Source organism: Rana temporaria, chromosome 5, assembly GCF_905171775.1.
Source record: "Rana temporaria chromosome 5, aRanTem1.1, whole genome shotgun sequence".
In the NCBI taxonomy this organism is placed as follows: Eukaryota; Metazoa; Chordata; class Amphibia; order Anura; family Ranidae; genus Rana; species Rana temporaria.
In genome coordinates this window covers 96,735,474-96,756,509 of record NC_053493.1, presented here as the reverse complement: position 1 = coordinate 96,756,509, position 21,036 = coordinate 96,735,474, and the positions used below count along the sequence as shown (strand labels likewise).

Genomic DNA, 21,036 nt, shown 5'->3' with positions numbered 1-21,036 from the left:
CAGGTGTTACTGGTGCCCACGTTAGTGCATGCTTGTTAGCAAGCCACTGGAGCCAAGTGCTGGAACTTGTCCCAACACTTGGCTCCACTCCGGGGCAAAGCCTTCATTCGTTGAGAGGTATGGAGACCAGATATGGTGAATGCAGCGTTCTGGGTTTAGTAACACTTTAACCTTGTGTAAGTTCAGGGTGGTAGGGGAACACAGACAATGGAAGAATCAGTGGGACGAGGGGCTAACAAAAGAATTTGCCAAAAAAGTGACAGATTCACTTTAAATCTTAAATATTTGTTCATCATGTAGTTGTCTAAAATGTATCCAGTAGACTTCTATTTCTCTACTACTATTGCTTATTTTTCTACACACTGTTCGGCATAGAAAATGCAACATATTCATAGAGAACAAATAAATAATAATAAAAAAAAATTATATATATATATATATATATATATATATAAAAATGTCATTCTGATGTTCAGTACTAAAATGTTTAGCCAGGTAGTAAAGTTAAAATAACAATGAACCCGAATAGCATGAAAATCACATTATGCATACTGTATAATGAGTCAGACAACAGGGACACTCAGGACTGTCTGGCTTAGTCAGTTATACACAGGGTTCATCCCAACATGCAGGAAGGTTAATATTGGAAAGTTTAACATGCTTTGTAAAATGAGTTCCAATTTATCAAAAAAATCCCCCAAAATTATAAAAGTATTATTTAACAGCTGAAACCACAATACATTTCCCCTAAATTGACCCTGTAGTGAAAATAGAAAAACAAAGCACGCCTCTGGTGATTGCTTGTTCAAGCATCAAAGGCTACATGGTAGGGGACTGTACGTATTTCTGTCTATAGTCAGAAAAGCTGGATATGCACTTTATAGGCCTGCCGTTGTATTACGTTTACTCTGATATCTTCAGTTTGTAGGTTTCTGTTATCTGAATCTTATTTTTGTCTCTATTTTTTGTCCAGGTAAAGAGACAGATTATGTGAACTATTATAGAGGATTATGGGATTGCATGGGAGATCAACCAGATGAACTGTCCTTTAAACACGGTGATGTCATATATATTCTCAGCAAGGTAAGTTACACCACAACACTGTTTTGTGGAACAATGGTCTGAATGCTCCTTTTGTTTGATAAATGCTATGAAGGAACTTTTGGCATTCTCATCAGTACTACTTGTGCTACCCAAAGGTCTATCTCTTACAGAAATTGTCTTCACAGTCAGTAATAAATGACTTTGTCAGTGAAACACAATCGCATTTGCAAACTGAACCTAATAACAGGAATCAACTTAAAAGTCTGTTTATGCATGCCTTAGGATTTGGCTTAAGTCCAATGTAAAGCCTGGCTAATGAACAATTATTATAAGATGCCCACTAGTACCCAATGATGTATTTTATGTTATGTTTTAGTTTCCCTTTCAAAGAAGATGGTAATCATTAGAAATTATTTTCACAAGTGGTGGATACTAGAGAGGTCACCTAAGACCACATCACAAAAGCAGTATTCTGTGAGATATTTGGTCAAATGTAAGATAATACGTTGGCTACATTAGTACATAGGTATCTGTACAGAAACTTCACTGTACCCAATTTAACCTAAACTTACAAGCTTAACCACTTAAGGACCAAGGGGCAGATCCACAAAGCGATTACTGTCTACTGATACACCGGCGTTCTTTCAAATTTCCCACGTCGTATCTTTGTTTTGAATCCTCAAAACAAGATACGACGGCATCTGGGTTAGATCCGACAGGCGTACGTCTTCGTAGGCCTTCGGATCTAAGATGCAATTCTTCGGCGTCCGCTGGGTGGCGTTCCCGTCGTAATCCGCGTCGAGTATGCAAATTAGCTATTTCCGACGATCCACGAACATACGAGCGGCCGTCGCATTCTTTTACGTCGTCTCTAGTCAGCTTTTTCCGGCGCATAGTTAAAGCTGCTGTTTCGTGGCATATAGTTAAACCTGCTATGTTAAGTATGGCCGTTGTTCCCGCGTTTAATTAGATTTTTTTTTCCGTTTGCGTAAGTCGTCCGTGAATCGGGATGGACGTAATTTACGTCCACGTCAAAACAATGACGTCCTTGCGACGTCATTTAGCGCAATGCACGGTGGGAAATTTAGGGAGGGCGCATGCGCAGTTTGTTCGGCGCAGGGACGCGATTCATTTAAATTAAACACGCCCCCCTACTCGCCGATTTGAATTAGGCGCCATTACGCCGCAAGAGATACACTACGCCGCCGTAACTTACGGCGCAAATTCTTCCAGGATTCAAACCAAAAAAAGTAAGTTACGGCGGCGTAGCGTATCTCAGATACGCTGCGCTGGGGCAGATCTTTGTGGATCTGCCCCCAAGTCTCTTTTTGACACTTGTTGCTTACAGGTTAAAATCATTTTTTTTTGCTAGAAAATTAGTTAGATTCCCCAAACATTATATATATATATTGTCAGACACCCTAGAGCAGGGGTACTGAATTAAAATTCACGGGGGTCCAGTCGGAAGAAAATTCTTCCAGCGGAGGTCCGAATGCCAAATTGATGCTATGACGCCACATGATATCCTCCACTTGACAACCTCCCAGCACAGCGCCCCACCACCACCACACACATGCACACACCTTTATGACCCACACACGTCGCACTTTTTTTTCTTTCAACTTTATTGAAATGTAAAAATACCTTTTATTAATTTTTATGCACCACAGTTCAATTGCGGTGCATAGAAACAGAATGCATTTTGCAACACACTGCTCAGTACGCAGGGGCGCTGTTGCAGTGTGAACAGGACACATAGAAAACAATTGTTTTCTATTGCCCTTGCAGAGACTGACACATCACAGACCCCCCCCCCCCCCATCACAGACTGACCGCCCAAATCACAGACCCCTCATTACAGCCTAATCCCCCCCCATCACAGACTGACCTGACCCATCACAGACTGACTCCCCCATCACAAACTGGTCCTGACCCCTTATCACAGACCCCTTATCACAGACCCCTTATCACAGACCCCTTATCACAGACCCCCTATCACAGACCCCCTATCACAGACCCCCTATCACAGACCCCCTATCACAGACTGACCCCCCAAATCCCCAACCCCCTATTACAGACTGACCCCCCAAATCACAGACCCCCTATCACAGACTGACCCCCCCATCACAGACTGACGTGACCCATCACAGACCCCCATCACAGACTGACCCCCCAAATCACAAACTGGTCCTGACCCATCACAGACCCCCTATCACAGACTGCCCCCCATCACAAACCCCCCATCACAAACTGGTCCTGACACATCACAGACCCCCTATCACAGACTGACCCCCCCATCACAAACTGGTCCTGACACATCAGACTCCCCATCACAGACTGACCCCCCAAATCACAGACCCCCTATCACAGACTGACCTGACTCATCACAGACTGACCCCCCATCACAAACTGGTCCTGCCTACCCATAACAGACCCCTAGAACAGACTGACCCCCAAATCACAGACCCCTTATCACAGACTGACCCCCCCAAATCACAAACTGGTTCTCACCCGTCACAGACCCCCTATCACAGGCTGACCCCCCCCCCATATCACAAACTGGTCCTGACCCATCACAGGCCCCCTATCACAGGCTGACCCCCCCCCATCACAAACTGGTCCTGACCCATCACAGGCTGACCCCCCCCCCATCACAAACTGGTCCTGACCCATAACAGACCCCCTATAACAGACTGACCCCCCCAAATGACAAACTGGTTCTGACCCATCACAGACCACCCCATCACAGGCTGACCTCACCCCCATCACAAACTGGTCCTGACCCATAACAGACTTACCCCCAAATCACAGACCCCCTATCACAGACTGACCCCCCCAAATCACAAACTGGTCCTGACCTATCACAGGATGACCCCCCCATCACAAACCCCCATCACAGACGGGTCCTGACACATCAGACTCCCCATCACAGACCAGACCTGTCCTGTCCTGTCCTACATTGCATTGCACTCACCCCTCCCCACAGAATCCTACCTTAATCACACAGGAAACGAAGCATGGCCGCTCTGGACAATGGGCGGGACTTTGCCCATTAAAAGTGAGTGATTTATTGCTGGGACCGCCCCCGCTGCCTAGCAACCAATCACCCACTTTTTAACTTAAAAAGTCCCGCCCTTTGTCCAGAGCAGTCGCGCTCCGTGTCCTGTGTGATTAAGACAGGCAGTGTGGGGAGGGGGGAGTGCAGCGATGTGAGAGAAGGCACGGACCTGCCGCACCTGCCGCGCCTGCCATGCTGTGTATATAGCGGCATCCGCAGCGGCAGGCGGGCGAGCGAGCCGGTGACAGAGGACACACGGGAAACTACTTGGCGGGGCTGCGGTCCGGATAGAATGGCCACTGGGTCCGGAACCGGACCGCGGTCCGCCATTTAGTGATGCCCGCCCTAGAGAATAAAATGGCGGTCGTTGCAATACTTTATGTCACACCGTATTTGTGCAGCAGTCTTACAAGCGTAATTTTTGGGGAAAATTATTATTTTTTGGACTTAAAAAATAAGACAACAGTAAAGTTGTCCCATTTTTTTTTTTCTATAGTGTGAAAGATAATGTTACGCTGAGTAACTTGATACCCAACATGTCGTGCTTCAAAATTGCGCCCGCTCTTGGAATAGTGACAAACTTTGACCCTTAAAAATCTCCATAAGCGATGTTATAAAATGTCCACAGGTTGCCAGTTTTGAGTTACAGGGGACAATTATTGCTCTCGCTCTAATGATGGTGGCGATACCTTACATGTGTGGATTGAACACTGTTTTCATATGCGGGCACGAGTTACGTATGCATTCGCTTTTGCCCGTGTGTTTGGCGGGACGAGGCACTTTTTTATGTTTTATTTTACTTTTTATTTTTTTATTTTTACACTGTCCTTAAAAAATAAAATAAAAATGTGGGTTACTTTTATTCCTAATACAAGGAATGTAGACATCCCTTGTAATAGGAAAAAGCATGACTATACCTCTTAAATGTGAGATCAAAAAGATTACACATTTACATTTAAAAAAAAAAAAAAAAAATTCCCCCCAAAAAAGTTTCCCCTTTAAGACCATTGGGCGGAAGTGACGTTTAACTTTGCTTCCATCAGCCAATGTTATGGAGCCGAGTGGGGGCCATCTTTCCCTCACTCGGCTCCAGGCCTGTCAGGGGGGAGGACACGATCATCTCCACTGCTACCATTGGCTCCAGTAAGTGGCAGAGATGACCGGAGCATAGCTGGAGGGGGGGGGCCCGCTCAAATAAAAGTGATCATCGCTTTCTGTCTGTAACAATGGTCACCAGGACTAATAGAGAGGGAGAGATCATCTAACAGGGACAAATGCAGCAATAATAACTTGACAGGGGTCCTAATTCTTCACTATTCTTTCAAAAACTGAAAAAGGGATGTCAGGATAATAATATATTTTTTAATTATTCCTAATAATAATTTTAATCATGTTTTTTTTGCACATTGATCTGAGACTGGACAAGTGGAATCATGTATTACTATGTACATTGTTACACTAAAGCCCTGTACATAAGATCGGACCTTTGTCCGACCAAAATCACATCGGAATTCCGACATAATTCCATCAGAGTAAAAGAGAACATGTTCTCTATCTAAAATCTGATGGAATTCATCAGAATTTCCGATGTAATTACTCCGATGGGGCATACACACGGTCGGAATTTCCGTCTGACTTTTTCCGATCGTGTCACGTGTGTATGGGGCATAACAGAGCCAGAAATGCAAGGATACTATAGCTAACTTGAGATATTTTCCCAGCAGCCAAGCAGTCTTTCTTATGAAACATCTTTTAGTAAACATGCATGTTTGTGCCTATAGAGGGCACTGGCCTGGCTCAGGGTAAACAGAAGAGGTTCACCAGGAAAGTCTATCCTGGCCCTAAGCAGGCTAGTCCAGAAGCATCAGAAAGGGAGGATTTACACATTTATCAATAGAGTCTGAGCCAACGTTCACATCGGGTAGTTTTGAGACATGCAATTTTACATGTCAAATTGCCACCTATTGCCGGCAACGGCAGCATCCCAACCGGTGTGATGCCAACTTTACGGCACTGAACCAATTTCCAAAAGTAGTTCCTGCACTACTTTTAGCCACTTCAAGTGTGATTTGAATAGACATCTGTGCATGAACCCGCACAGATGTCTGTCAAATCACCCCCGAAGTTGGACTGAAATGCCGGTTTGAAATCAAGTGAGTTCAGCTGAAAGATTTTAAAATGGCCCTCAGCGTGAACTTCATAGACATAAATCACACCTGCACGCCGCATTTTTGCTCACTGCAGCAAGTTATGCAATGTGGCGTGGTGTATGTTATAAAAAGAAAGAAATGTGTGTACAGACAGCGCACACAAAAACACAACACAGGGCATATGCGCTAGCGTGCATGCTGTGGTGTCAATCTACCTTGAAGCCCAGTTCACACTGATGTGAATCTGATGTGATCTGAAATTGATAGATTTGCATGCCACCTGAAAATACAATGCTTTCTATGAAGGGCTGTTCACATCGATGCTGTGCAATTTTGATCGGGTTAAAAAAAGGTTCCTGTGCGTGTTTAGTACCGGTGTAATGCAAATGTAATCTCCAGTTATGCCCTGTTCCCTCAAAAATTGCATTAAATTCACACCTGTCACAACAGAAATTGCACAGTGAAATCGCACAGTGAAATCGCATCAGATTTGCATCAGTGTGAACCTGGACTGAAAGAACCTGAGAGTGGTTACAAGTACAAAACATTTCTTGACCCTTCCATAAATAATAAGTTGGAGTGAATATTATCCAGTGTATGTAGACACGTTTTTTTTTATTGCCATATTCAGCAACTATGGGCTAGATTCAGATAGAATGGTCTATCTATCCGCCCGGCGTAACGTATCTTACGTTACACCGCCGTAATTTAGGGCGCAAGTTCTGTATTCAGAAACAACTTGCGCCCTTAGTTACGGCGGTGTAATGTATCTGTGTCGGCGTAAGCCCGCCTAATTCAAATGTGGATGATGTGGGCGTGTTTTATGTATATTAACTGTGACCCTGCGTATTTGACGTTTTTTACGAACGGCGAATGCGTAGTTCGTGAAAAAATCCCAGTGCGCATGCTCGAAATTCCGCCGCAAAACGTCATTGCTTTCGACGTGAACGTAAATTACGTCCAGCCCTATTCGCGAACGACTTATGCAAACGATGTAAAATTTTCAAAACTCGACGCGGGAACGACGGGCATACTTAACATAGGATACGCCTCATATAGCAGGGGTAACTATACGCCGAAAAAAGCCTAACGTAAACAACGTAAAAAATGCGCCGGCCGGACGTACGTTTCTGAATCGGCGTATCTAGCTCATTTGCATATTCCTCGCGTAAATATACGGAACCGCCACCTAGCGGCCAGCGTAAAAATGCAGCCTAAGATACGTCGGTGTAAGACACTTACGCCGGTCGGATCTTAGGGAAATCTATGCGTAACTGATTCTATGAATCAGGCGCATAGATACGACCCCGCACACTCAGAGATACAACGGCGCATCTGGAGATACACCGTCGTATCTTCTCTCTGAATCTACCCCTATGTATTTATTTTTTGGATTTAATTAGAATTTTCAATATTTTTGGAAATATGACATTGATTAAATTTTGACTATGCTATAGGGTTATTTATTAAACTAGAGAGTGCAAAATCTGGTGTAGCTGTGCATGGTAGCCAATCAGCTTCTAACTTCAGCGTGTTCATTTATGCGTTGAAAAAAAAACCTGGAAGCTGAGCTACACCAGATTATACATGGACACAACACAGGTTAAATAAAAACAGAAACCTCCCAGTTTACAATCAGCTTTTAGCTCCCGTTCACACTGAATGCAATTTTATAATCAATCTACATCACTTGAAGTAGCAGAATTTCAAAGCCGCAGGTCAATACGATTTCAGGTGCAACTTGCCTGACATCTCTGCGACTTCACGTACAGATGTCTAAGTCACACCTGAAACCACAAAAAGTAGTTCAGGAACCTTTTTTCATATCGGTGCGACATCACAAAGTCGAAGCTGCACCGATTTGAACAGTTCTATTGCCTACTATAGGGTTTGACTTGTCAAGCGATTTGGAACTGTCAATCACATGACAAGTTGCACCAGTGTGAACAGGGGTTAAATGTAGGGTGTACACTGAATGGCTTTGCACAAAGCAATCAAAAATATTTTCCTGACACACTACGGCCTCGTACACATGACCGTTTTCATCGACAGAATCCATCAAGAAACTTGGTGGCAGAGCTTTTTTGCAGAGGAAAACGATCTTGTGTATGCTTTTCATCGAGAAAACTGTCGAGGAACTCGACGAGGAAAAAAGAGAACAAGTTCTCCTTTTCCTCGACGGGAGTCTCAATTTCCTCGTCGTGTTCCTCGTCGGGCTGGTTTTCGACGAGAAACTCATTCGTGTGTATGCTCAGAAACCTGCGCATGCTCAGAATAAAGTATGAGACGGGAGCGCACCTTCGGTAAAAGTAGCGCTTGTAATGGAGATAACCCATTTGTCACACTGTAACAGACTGAAAAGTGCAAATCGTCTCTTACCAAACTTTTACCTAACACGCAGTAACATGAGATTAGCAAAAGCAGCCCCAAGGGTTGTGCCAGTGGAATCGAACTTCCCCTGCCATCGTATGTGTTGTACGTTACCGCGTTTGAGAACGAGGAGATTTGGTCTTGACTGTGTGTACGCAAAGAAAGCTTGTCAAGTTTCTCCACAAGCCTAACAAGGAACTCGTCGAGGAAAAAGATGTTTCAATTATGACAAGTTCCTCGGTCGTGTGTACGACTTTTACAAGCAAGCAAAAAAATCTAATCACACTGTTTAAGAATTTGAGATAAAAACAGAGGTTTTAGTTTACAAATATACACTATGTTACCTAAAGTATTGGGACGCCTGCCTTTACACATGCATGATTTTTAATGTCATCCCAGTCTTAGTCTGTAGGGTTCAATATTGAGTTGGCCCACCCTTTGCAGCTAAAAGAGCTTTAACTCTCCTGGGAAGGCTGTCCATAAGGTTTAAGAGTGTGTCTATGGGAATGTTTGACCACTAGCACTTTGAAATTTTTATTTTTTAGATTGTTATACATAATTTGATATGTTTTGGTTACTATTATGATGTGAATTATTGCACTTAAATTTCGATTTCCACCACCCCTGCTAAGTCCACGTCTTTATGGACCTTGCTTTGTGCACTGGTGCACAGTCATGTTGGAATAGGAAGGGGCTATCACCAAACTGTTCCCATAAAGTTTGGAGCATTAAATTGTCAAAAATGTCTTGGTATGCGGATGCCCTAGGAGTTCCCTTCACTGGAACTAAGGGGCCAAGCCCAACCCTAAAAAAACAACCCCACACCATAATCCCACCTCCACCAAATGATTTGAACCAGTGCACAAAGCATGGTTCATAAAGACATAGATGAGCAAATTTGGGGTAGAGGAACTTGACTGACCTGCACAGAGTCCTGACCTCATCTGGATAGAACACCTTTGGGATGAATTAGATGCGAGCCAGGCCTTCTCATCCAACATCAGTGCTTAACCTCACAAATGCGCTTCTGAAAGCATGGTCAAACATTCCCACAGACACACTCCTAAACCTTGTGGATAGCATTCCCAGAAGAGCTGTTATAGCTGCAAGGGGTGGGCCAACAATGCACAATATTTAACCCTACAGACTTATGCCGCGTATACACGATCGGAATTTCGGATGAAAAAAGTCAGACGGAATTTTTTCATCGGATATTCCGACCGTGTGTGTGCCCCATCTAAGTTTTTCCTTTGGAAATTCCGACAGACTTAGAAAAAGAACATGTTCTCTTTTTTTCCGATGGAAAAAAAATTCTATCAGAAATTCTGTTCGTCTGTATGGAACTCCAACGGAGAGAAAAACATGCATGCTCAGAACCAAGTCGACGCATGCTCTGAAGCATTGAACTTCATTTTTCTCGGATCGTCATTGTGTTGTACGTCACTGCGTTCTTGACGGTCCGAATTTGCTGTGACAGTGTGTATGCAAGATAGCTTGAACGGAATTCCATCTGAAAAATCCGTCAGGCCCCGTACACACGACCGAACATGTTCTCTATTTCCTCGCCGAGGTCCTCGTCGGCTTCCTCGGCCGAAAGTGTACACACGGCCGGGTTTCTCGGCAGAATTCAGCTCTGAACCGAGTTTCTGGCTGAATTCTGCCGAGAAACTCGGTCGTGTGTACGGGGCCTCAGAGTTTATCCCGACGTAAAATACCGATCGTGTGTACAAGGCATAAGACTGGGATGCCATTAACCACTTGCTTACTGGGCACACATACCCCCTTCCTGCCCAGGTGAAATTTCAGCTTCCGGCACTGCATCGCTTTAACTGACATTTGCGCGGTCGTGCGACGTGGCTCCCAAACAAAATTGACATCCTTTTTTCCCCACAAATAGAGCTTTCTTTTGGTGGTATTTGATCACCTCTGCGGTTTTTATTTTTTGCGCTATAAATAAAAAAAGAACGAAAATTTTGAAAAAAAACACAATATGTTTTACTTTTTGCTATAAGAAATATCCAAATTGTTTTTAAAAAAAATATATTTTTTTTCTCAGTTTAGGCCGATACGTATTCTTCTGCGTATTTTTGTTTAAAAAAAATCGCAATAAGCGACTGGTTTGCGCAAAAGTTATAGCGCCTACAAAATAGGGGACAGAATTATGATTTTTTTATGTTTATTTTTTTACTAGTACTGGCGGCGATCTGATTTTTATTGGGACTGCGACATTACAGAGGACACATCGGACACTTTTTTTTTTTTTTTTAATCAATAGTCTTTATTGAAAAGTTTTCAGGTATACAATGAACAAAACCAAAGATGGTGATATGCACAGTACCAATACACAGAAGTACAGCAAATGAATAATAGTTACCCAATTAAATGTGTTTGGGCCAGATCGACCAACAATCGTCAAACTTGTTACAATTCATAGCAGGACACTTTTGACACATTTTTGGGACCATTCACATTTATACAGCGACCAGTGCTATAAATAGGATATTTACTATATAAATGTGACTGGAAGGGAAGGGGTTAACACTAGGGGGAGAGGAAGGGGTTAAATGTGTGCCCTGCATAGTGTTTCTAATTGTGGGGGAAGGGGACTGACTGGGGGAGGTGACCGATCTGTGTCCCTATGTACAAGGGACACAGCATCGGTCTCCTCTCCCTGACAGGACGTGGATCTGTGTGTTTACACACACAGATCCACGTCCTTGTCTGTGTATCCGCCGATCGCGGGTACCTGACGGACATCGCAGCTTCGCGCACTTCAGTGATGCGGCGCCCCCCAGTGGATGGAGGAGCGGAGAACGTCCATAGAAGTCCTCCCGGCAATTGAGAGCCACCTTGTGGCCGTCTTTTGTCAATTGCCAGTATGTAAAGTGTTTAAAGTTCATGTGCGTGTAAAATCAGGCGTCCTGATACTTTTGACAATATAATGTGTGATATATACATGGATCATAGCTGAATGTGGACAGGTCATAGTTTACTAGTATAGTTTTCAGTACTCTTATTTTGCTTTGGCTAAGGTAAGCCAAAGGAATGTACTTTGATAAAAGGAATGTACTTGATAAACACTTTAGAAACCAGCAAATGTTCATTATGGACAACATGTCAGCTTCTGTTCGTGGTGTTCCCTTTAATACCGCCATGACTATGATTTATGAAATATGACTGCACAATCTTCAAAGTAACTCGCTTCCTACAATAAAGTAACAGCAACCTCACATAGTTTTCCCATGTACACTGTCATGCGGTTAGATCCCACAATAAAACTTCCATTAATTACGGTGTATTAACAATGACATTTTGTGTCGCCACAGTGTGCTTCTCCAATAATCCCCGATCCATCAGCGCCATCTACTCAGTTATCCCCAAGCTAATTTTGTTTACCATCCTCTGCTATCTGCTGAGGATCTGCAAAACTATTTGTGTTAGAAATCAAATAAACAAACTATAGGGCATTCAGTAATGCATATAAAACAGATGATCGATTGCTTGTTTGTAATATATGTCTATTTATAACACTGGTCATTTCATTTTTTTTATTTGTTCCTTTAAAAAAATTAAATTAAATTATAGTAAAAAGAGTAGCGTATAGATCTATGTTTGAAACAAGCATGTTTGAATCCACCTACTGTTGACTGACTCACTACTTCTGCTGGAAGTTTGTTCCAAACTTCCATGCATCCAAGCATCACCTACCCATTCAAGAGGAAGTTAACACTGATGGGTTTTACTTCCTCTTTATTCCCCAGCAAAGTAAAAGCATAATGGGCTAGTATGCATCGCTTACTAGTCCATTATGTGCCACTTACCTGAAAACGAAGTCCACAATGTCCGTGATGTCACCGCTGGTGGCCACGTCCATCTTCACCCCTCTTCCTTCCTAGGGCCGTGGACTCCGGCTCTCTGACTGGCCAGAGTCACGTGACATCACCCCCGAGCTTGGTTTGGCCCCTTTCTTTAGTGCACATGCGCCAATGACGTTGGCGCAAGCGTATATGGTAAATATCTCCTAATCCGTGCAGGTTTAGGAGATTTTTCCAGTACCTACAGGTAAGCCTAATTTTACGCTTACCTGTAGGTAAAAGTGGGCTGTAAGGGTTTACAACCACTTTCAGTAAAATAATACTTTCTAAGATTAGTTTTGCATGGTCCTCCCGCTAGTTTGAAGTCATTTCTCTGTGTAGATGATGCTAGCTTCATATTGAAAATGCTGCCCTCCTGAACCTTAGTCACCCCCGTAATGTATTTCAAGGTTTCAATCATGTTTCATTCATGTCCCCCCTTTCCTCCAGATTGTACATATGAAGACCCTGAAAATAATACTATATTTTTTATTTTGCCGTATATTGGTAGATTAATGGAGCCTAAACGTATTACTGGTAGTAATAACTTATAAAGTTTTATAATTAAAGTAAAAAAAAAAATGATAGTGAGAAAAGGCTATTTGCCCATATCTGTTTAAAGAATATTATTTAAAGGCTCCTTTAACCTCCCTGGCGGTATGATTCTTTCAGAAAAAACATGCTGAAAGCGGTACCATTATTTGCAAGGAAATTTGGCGTTTTATATTGTAGGTCTGTCATTTTTAGAAATAACTCACTTAAATCTGACCAAACAAGCTTCTAATAGGCATCCCGGGTATGACATTTTTTTAAAAACAAAATTATAAATTATAATATAATAAATAATTATAAATAATTATAACAAATAATAATATAATTATAATAAAAATTATTCAATAATGTAATCAAATCAAAATCACTGAAATTTGCTCAGTTGCAGAATTGTTGCTGTCATTATTTTTTTTTTTTTATGACGAATTTCCCCACAAATCGCTATCGCACAATTCTGCAAGTGATTATAATTTATTATCGCTGTTTTTTAGCTGATCTAAAACTATTTTTGACATAAAGGGACACTTTTGGTTGCTATGGACAATCTACAGTTTGCAGGGAGAAAGAAACGTTTTTATTATATAAAATGACATGCATGACACAGGACAGACCACTAGGGACAAGGGGGGTGTGTTTTTTTTACATACAGTACTGTAATCTATAAGATTACAGTATACTGTATGTAATGTGTTTGTTTACTTTTTTGAATTTGGCGCCGTTCTCCGTCCCCGTGCGTCGTAACGTCGCAGGGAACGGAGATCGGCGTCACACGGAGGCACTGTGTGAATCGAGCGAGGTCCTGCTCGCTCACACAGCGCGGTGGCATCGCTGGATCCAGGGACAAGGTAAGTAAAACTCCCTGTACATCCAGCGAGGCGAGCCCGAGTCTGACTCGGGGTTACCGATCCTAGCCCAAAAATCTCACCCCGAGTCAGACTCGGGAACACCGCCCAGGAGGTTAATTGATTGTGTACCAGTCTAAAATTACTATTATTGATCATCAGGGCAGCCATCAGGAATTATGGGGCCCCTTACACAGCTTCAGGCATGGGCCCCCTGGAGCAGAGAACCGGGGGGGGGGGTGCTGCCGTCTGAAATTGAGAAGCGGGGGGGGTTGCGGATTGAGAAGCGGTGGGGCCCTTTACAAAAAAAGAAGGAATAAAGATAAATATATATAAAGGAGGGTAGCCATCCGGGGCCCTGGGGACCTCTGGGCCCTTTAATAAAAAAATAAATAAATATATATAAATATATATACAAATTTTGTTTTTGTTTTGTTTTTTATAAAAAAAAAGGGGGGTTGCCATCCGGGACCTCTGGGCCCTTTAATAATAATAATAATAATAATAATAATAATAATAGAAAAAAGAAACCTCTGGGCCCTTTAATAAATATATATATATATATATATATATATATATATATATATATATATATATATATATATATATATATATATATATATGTTTTAATAAAAAAAAAAATATATATAAACAAAAATGAAAAAATAAACATTTATAACAAATAAAAAAAGGGGGTTTGCCACATGGGGCCCTGGGGACCTCTGGGCCCTTTAATAATAAAAATATATATGTATATATATATATATATATATATATATATATATATATATATATATATATATATATAAATTATTAAAAAAAAAAAAAAATTATAAAAAAAGGGGGGTTGCCATCCGGGGCCCTGGGGACCTCTGGGCCCTTTAATAATAATAACAATAATAATAATAAATATATATACATATATATGTGTATATATATACTGTATATATATATATATATATATATATATATATATAAAATAAATAAAAAAATATATAAAAAAAAATATTTTTTATATAAAAAAAGGAGGGTTGTCATCCGGGGCCCTGGGGATCTCCGGGCCCCCCGTACCCCTAAAAAAATTTTTTTTCCCTTTAATAAAAAATAAAATAAAAATATATTAGAAAAAATATATATATTTTTATAAAAAATAAATAAAAAAAGGGGGGTTTCCATCCGGGGCCCTGGAGGCCTTCGGGCCCCTGGGGACCTCCGGACCTCTAAAAAAAAAAAAATTGCCCCCTTTAATAAAAAATAGAATAAAAATATCTTTTAAAAAATATATATTTTTTAATAAAAAAATAAATAAAAAAAAGGGGATTTTTTTTTTAAAGGGGGTTGCCGTCCGGGCCCCTGGGGACCTCCAGGCCCCTTACAGGTGTACTGCCTGTACCCCCCTGATGGCGGCCCTGTGGATCATACACTGGTACATGATTTGGCAATTCTGGTATTTGTCAGAATTCTTAGCGTACCTGGGTACAGTATATCATACATTCTCTTTTCAAAAAGCAGCATTTAGTTCTTGCATCGGTATATAATTTTGTTTTGACCAACTGATACTATTTTGGCAGTTCCTATAAACGAGAACATTTTGATAAAAAAAAATGTTTGTCTTTCTTTCACAGAGTGTAGCCTTTTGTGTATTTTTTCACTTGATAGGGGGACAGGACAGATTTTCATGATAAGTTGTTGCTGTTTAATGCTGTGTTTGGCAATCCACTGTCATTGATCACCAAGTGAATGTCAATGTGCCCTTCCTTCAGCACCTACTATGACCATGGCTGTTTGGGAGGCCATATTGTACATGATTCGTTTGTTTTTTTGTTCAACCAGTGGGTTGAAAAAAATGAACTAATTCCTTCATCCACACTTTTGATATGGATGGCCCCTGCAGGAAGAAAACTATGATCAGTGTTGTCGGCTATAGCCAGTGGCACTGATTTTTGGGGAGAAACCTAACAGGCTGGTTGTACACAAGTTGATTAATAGATCGACTTATGTACAACCAGCTAGCCCATACATTGAACGGAATTCTGATGAAAAATTCCATCGGATTTTAGGCCATCGGAAATTCTGATCGTGTGTACGGGGCACTAGGCTTTCGTGCAGATTTAAGTGGCACATTGAAGACAGCAAATAAGGTTTTTAAAACTGGGAATATGATTAGCTGACAGGCTATACCATTTTTTTCTATAGATATCTGTGCTTATAGCCGGCAATATAGCTATGTGTTGTCTCCCATATGCATTTCACATACAGTATACTGTGAGCATAGTTATAGTTATTTTTTTTTGCTTTTCTGTTTGGGCACTAACTGTCTTTCCCACTTACTGTCCCTCTCTTTGCTTTGTGAAACCCAACTTGTTGCCCTGAGGAGAAGTATATAAAATGCTATAAGAAAAGTATAGGTCAGGGAAGAGCTAATTACAAGGATAGTAACAATCACTTTTTTTTTCACTAAAGGGATCATACTCAAATGTTGTTCAGTGTGTCATATAACCAGCCTTGTCCAGAGTTTGTATCATACCCAGCCTTGTCCAGAGTTTGTAATATAACCAGCCTTGTCCAGAATTTGTAATATAACCAGCCTTATCTAGGCATTATTTTTCATAAATGGCCACAAGTATAGAACATATATCTTTGCTAGTATTAGATATTTCTCTAGGTATAGCATACAGACAGAGTGGCAGATGAACAAAGGGAGAGTGAGTATAAACTGCTGCTGGGTCCAGCATTAAGGTTAGCTTTACAACTCTGCATGTCGGGAATGCGCACAAAATCGCATGCTTTGCCAACACCGAAACATCTTGAATTTTAGCAGACACAAAGTCCTGTGCAACGTGTTTTTTTCAAAAGAGTCAGGGATGTCTTTCCCAATGTTTCTCATGAGTAGGGCAGCCAATTGAAATTAAAGTTCCCCTGTTTAGGCATGAAAATTAGTTCACTTTGATACCTGACCATTAAAGTGGTTGTTAAGCCACTTTCACATCTTCATACCATCCCCTCTGTGTTCTAATCCTATGTGCCCCTGTGTGAGTGATTTATAACAAAAAAAGTTTGATATACCCCATTTTAGAGCTCTTCTGAACGATCACATGATCGGCTAGCTTTCTTCTTTCCCCGTCTGATAAATGCAGTGGGCAAGGCCAAAATACCCCCACTGACATCACTCTGGAGAGGAGATCACTCACACAGGCGCACACAAGATTAGAACACAGAGGGGATGGTATGAAGATGTAAAAGTTATTTGAGCAGTAAGAGTTGTGGGGGCTGGGACTGTCACAAACTGGCAGGCAGAGAGGGGAGGGGGAGAGGGAACAGAATAGACAGATAGCAGGCTGTGGATGACGGAGGCACATACAGGTGACCAGTGTCAGGGCTCAGCAGCCCTGATATATCGTAATCAGCGTACAGGTGGGAGGGTATAGTTAGACAGGATCAACCAGGTATTTCAAGTGTTAAAAAACGCTCAGTGTTACTCTATGTGTCCATATACAGTAGCACAATTACAGGCATATTTTAAGATCAACATTTAGAGGCAGGAAAAAAACATTCTGGTGTGCGTTCCTGATTGGAGCTTTCTGGCAGAAAAAAAAACGCAAAACTCTCCTAAACTTGACTAAACTATGTACAAAAAAAAACTTTGTATGAGCGTTTTTTATGCCTAAGAAACAGTTTTTTTTAAGCCTATTGTGCATGGAGCCTAAGGCCTCGTACACACGACCAGTTTCCTCGGCAGAATTCAGCTTCCGACCGAGTTTCTGGCTGAATTCTGCCGAGGAAACTGGCCGTGTGTACACTTTCGGCCGAGGAAGCCGACGAGGAGCTCGGCGAGGAAATAGAGAACATGTTCTCTATTTCCTCGTTGTTCTATGGGAGAACTCGTCCCGCCGAGCTCCTCGGCGGCTTCAGTGCTGAACTGGCCGAGGAACTCGATGTGTTTGGCACGTCGAGTTCCTCGGCCGTGTGTACGAGGCTTAAGGCCTAGTACAAACGATCAGACTTCCTTTGGACAAATTTGAGGATTTTTGTCCAAAGGGTGTTGCCCGTGAACTTGTTCTGCACACAGATGGCAGAACTTTTTTAGCCAACATTCATGAAACAACGTTTTTTTTAGCTCTTTAGTGCCACCCTTTGGGCAACTTCTGCGAATGTTGTCTGATGGTTAGCATTGGTGCGGAGCATGCGTGTTTGTACTTTGGATTTTAGTCTGATGGATTTGTGTACACACTATCGGATAATCCGACGGAACACATTTGTTGTCAGACAATTTGAGAGCATGACCATCCAACTTTTGTTGTCGGAAATTCCGACAACAATTGTCCGATGGAGCATACAGATGGTCGGATTATCCGACAAAACACGTCCATCGGACAAATGTCAGAATATCCAATCGTGTGTATGGGGTTTAAGACTTATTGCTAATGGCTACAGTTACATTTTATGGTATTTTCTGTTCATGCACAGAAAGCATAAACTTGAAAATTGATGCATCATTATAAATAGTGTGTGGCCTGTATTTTGGGGGGTTTCTTGATGGATGGGAGTCATTAACGGGTAAATCAAAGGCACAAAATTCCCTCGTTATTCTTCACATAGTTTTGATCATGCCCTTAGTAAATCTTTCTAACATGACAAGACAATTGTCCAAGGCTCAGACCATTGTGTAAGAATTTGGCACAGTCTAGTTATGCATGGAACTTAATTAACAAAGAAGAGAAGATTCAGTAACTGCCTGTCTGGCAGCTCCAAGAGCCCATCATTTGTTTTAGGGAAAAAAGAACACTATAGCTGCATAAATATTATGATAGATAATGTTGTAATTGCTGTCATTTTGCATCCAGTTTTGACATCCTGATTGTTAATTAAATTGGCATCAAAATTAAGTAATGTCTGAGTTCCTTTCACCTTCAGCATATGTTCATATCTCCTCTGGACATTTTTATTTATGTCAATTTACAAACTAAACTTAAATTGCTATTTTTGCATTTCTTCAAACTTTGGACTTTGGTTTTAATTATGGACTTAACTACTCATTGGTTAGTCTTAAAAGCATGCACTTTTTCTAAAAGAGGATGCTTTATGTGTGAATGTGGTTTTCTTTTGGGAAAAAATAATACTTATTGTAATGTACATCCTGAGATCAAACATAGAATTCAAAAGATTAGCATGGCAATCAAAAGAAATTCTTCAGGGTTTTAATATGAAATTTGTTTAATCCTCTTTTAAATTTGCTTCCAGCTCTACATCTGACTTCCTTCTAGCCAGACAACAGATGATATTTCTCTTTACTTACGTCCATATAGCCCAAAGCAGTCTCGTTAGACCCTGTATTGTGCCCAGTGGCGTATCTAGGGTATGGCAACCATGGCAAGTGCCATGGGCGCCATGGGGAGGGGGGCGGCAAAAAGCTACCCCAGACCAAAAAAAAAACACCCGGCCTCCTGCTGCCGCCTCCCTCACTAATGTAGCTCCCGGCGTCGCGGCCGGCCTGCTGAAGCGCGGTGCCAGCACAACAATTGCTAATATTGCTACTTGGCCTGGGGAGGGGAGTGACAGGCGGCCCATGACGGCCGATGACTGGCCATTGATGGCACAGTGGTTGCTTTTAATGGGCACAGTGGCTGCAATTGATTTTTTTTTTCAGTTTGTTTGCGCCCCCCAAAAATATTTAGCACCAGCCGCCAGAGGTCCCCAGTGTCCCTCTCTGTCCTCGTTGCACTGCATCCCTCCCTGTCCCTGGTTATCTGAAAGGTTTCAAATGTTTTGACAGGGGCGCAGTTTCAGTGCTTGCCATAGGCGCTATTTTCAATAGATACGCCTCTGATTGTGCCCCCAGAACTTTTGAGGCCTTACTTCTCCCTCCCCAATGCTTTGGGGTCTATTAGCACTCTCCTATTTGTATGTAATGTCATTTTGTTGTCTACTGCCACACAGTAGACATTGCACCTCCTCTTCTATCTGGGCCTCTGAGGCCCCGTACACATGACCGTTTTCCTCGACAGAATCCATCAAGAAACTTGGTGGCAGAGCTTTTTTGCCGAGGAAAACGGTTGTGTCTATGTTTTTCATCTAGAAAACTGTCAAGGAACTTGACGAGAAAAAAAGAGAACAAGTTCTCTTTTTCCTCGACGGGAGTCTCAATTTCCTCGTCATGTTCCTCATCGGGCTGGTTTTCGACGAGAAACACGTTTGTGTGTATGCTTAGAAACCCGCGAATGCTCAGAATAAAGTATGAGACGGGAGCGCACCTTCAGTAAAAGTAGCGTTTGTAATGGAGATAGCACATTTGTCACGATGTAACAGACTGAAAAGTGCAAATCGTCTCTTACCAAACTTTTACTTAACAGGCAGTAACATGGGATTAGCAAAAGCAGCCCCAAGGGTTGTGCCAGTGGAATCGAACTTCCCCTGCCGTCGTACGTGTTGAACGTCACAGCGTTTGAGAACGACGAGATTTGGTCTTGACAGTGTGTATGCAAAGAAAGCTTGTCAAGATTCTCGACAAGCCTAACAAGGAACTCGTCGAGGAAAACAATGTTTCATTTACGATGAGTTCCTCGGTCGTGTGTACGAAGCCTGAGTCTTTACATGCTTAAGCCTTGATTGTACAAAGTGTTTTACCCACCTGACTTGCTATCTTGCCTCTATTGTCTGTTGACAGTTTATACTGTTTATTGTTATCTCTGATATTGTACCCAAGCACATTCATGTTTGCTTGCTATGCTCTATATTGAAAAAATAAAATAATTGACAGTTGAGTCTATAATGGTACTATCGAATGGCCTGATAAAAAAAAATGTCTACTGGGCCTGTCTATCATAGAAGTCAGTCCAGGAGGCGGGACTGTATTAAAGAGGCCACTGAGTAGACAGGATATTCTCTGACAGCGCTCATCCCGCCCCCTTCCTGTCCCCTCTGAGTCAGCAGTAATCTGAGGTGAGATGGGTTTTGCTCAGGCTGCATTCATGGCAATGGTGAGGCTGCAGATAGGCATTGATCAGGCTGCATTGATAGACAATGGTGAGGCTGCAGATGGGCATTGATCAGGCTGCATTGATGGGCAGCGGCGAGGCTGCAGATTATGGGCACTGACCCTTATTTTGCTTCAAAGTTCTTTATTTAAAATTTACGTTTTTTTCCTGAAACATTCCCTTTTAAAATGA

General features: G+C 41.9%; 1 protein-coding gene across 1 annotated transcript in view; it reads left to right on the top strand.

Moving 5' to 3' along the window:
* SKAP2 (src kinase associated phosphoprotein 2) overlaps window positions 1-21,036 on the top strand; it is a 376,072-nt gene that overhangs the window by 321,084 nt on the left and 33,952 nt on the right. The window contains exon 11 of the mRNA XM_040352898.1: window positions 974-1,083. Within this exon, the coding sequence (XP_040208832.1) occupies window positions 974-1,083 (110 nt within the window). The remainder of the gene's footprint in view (window positions 1-973; window positions 1,084-21,036) is intronic.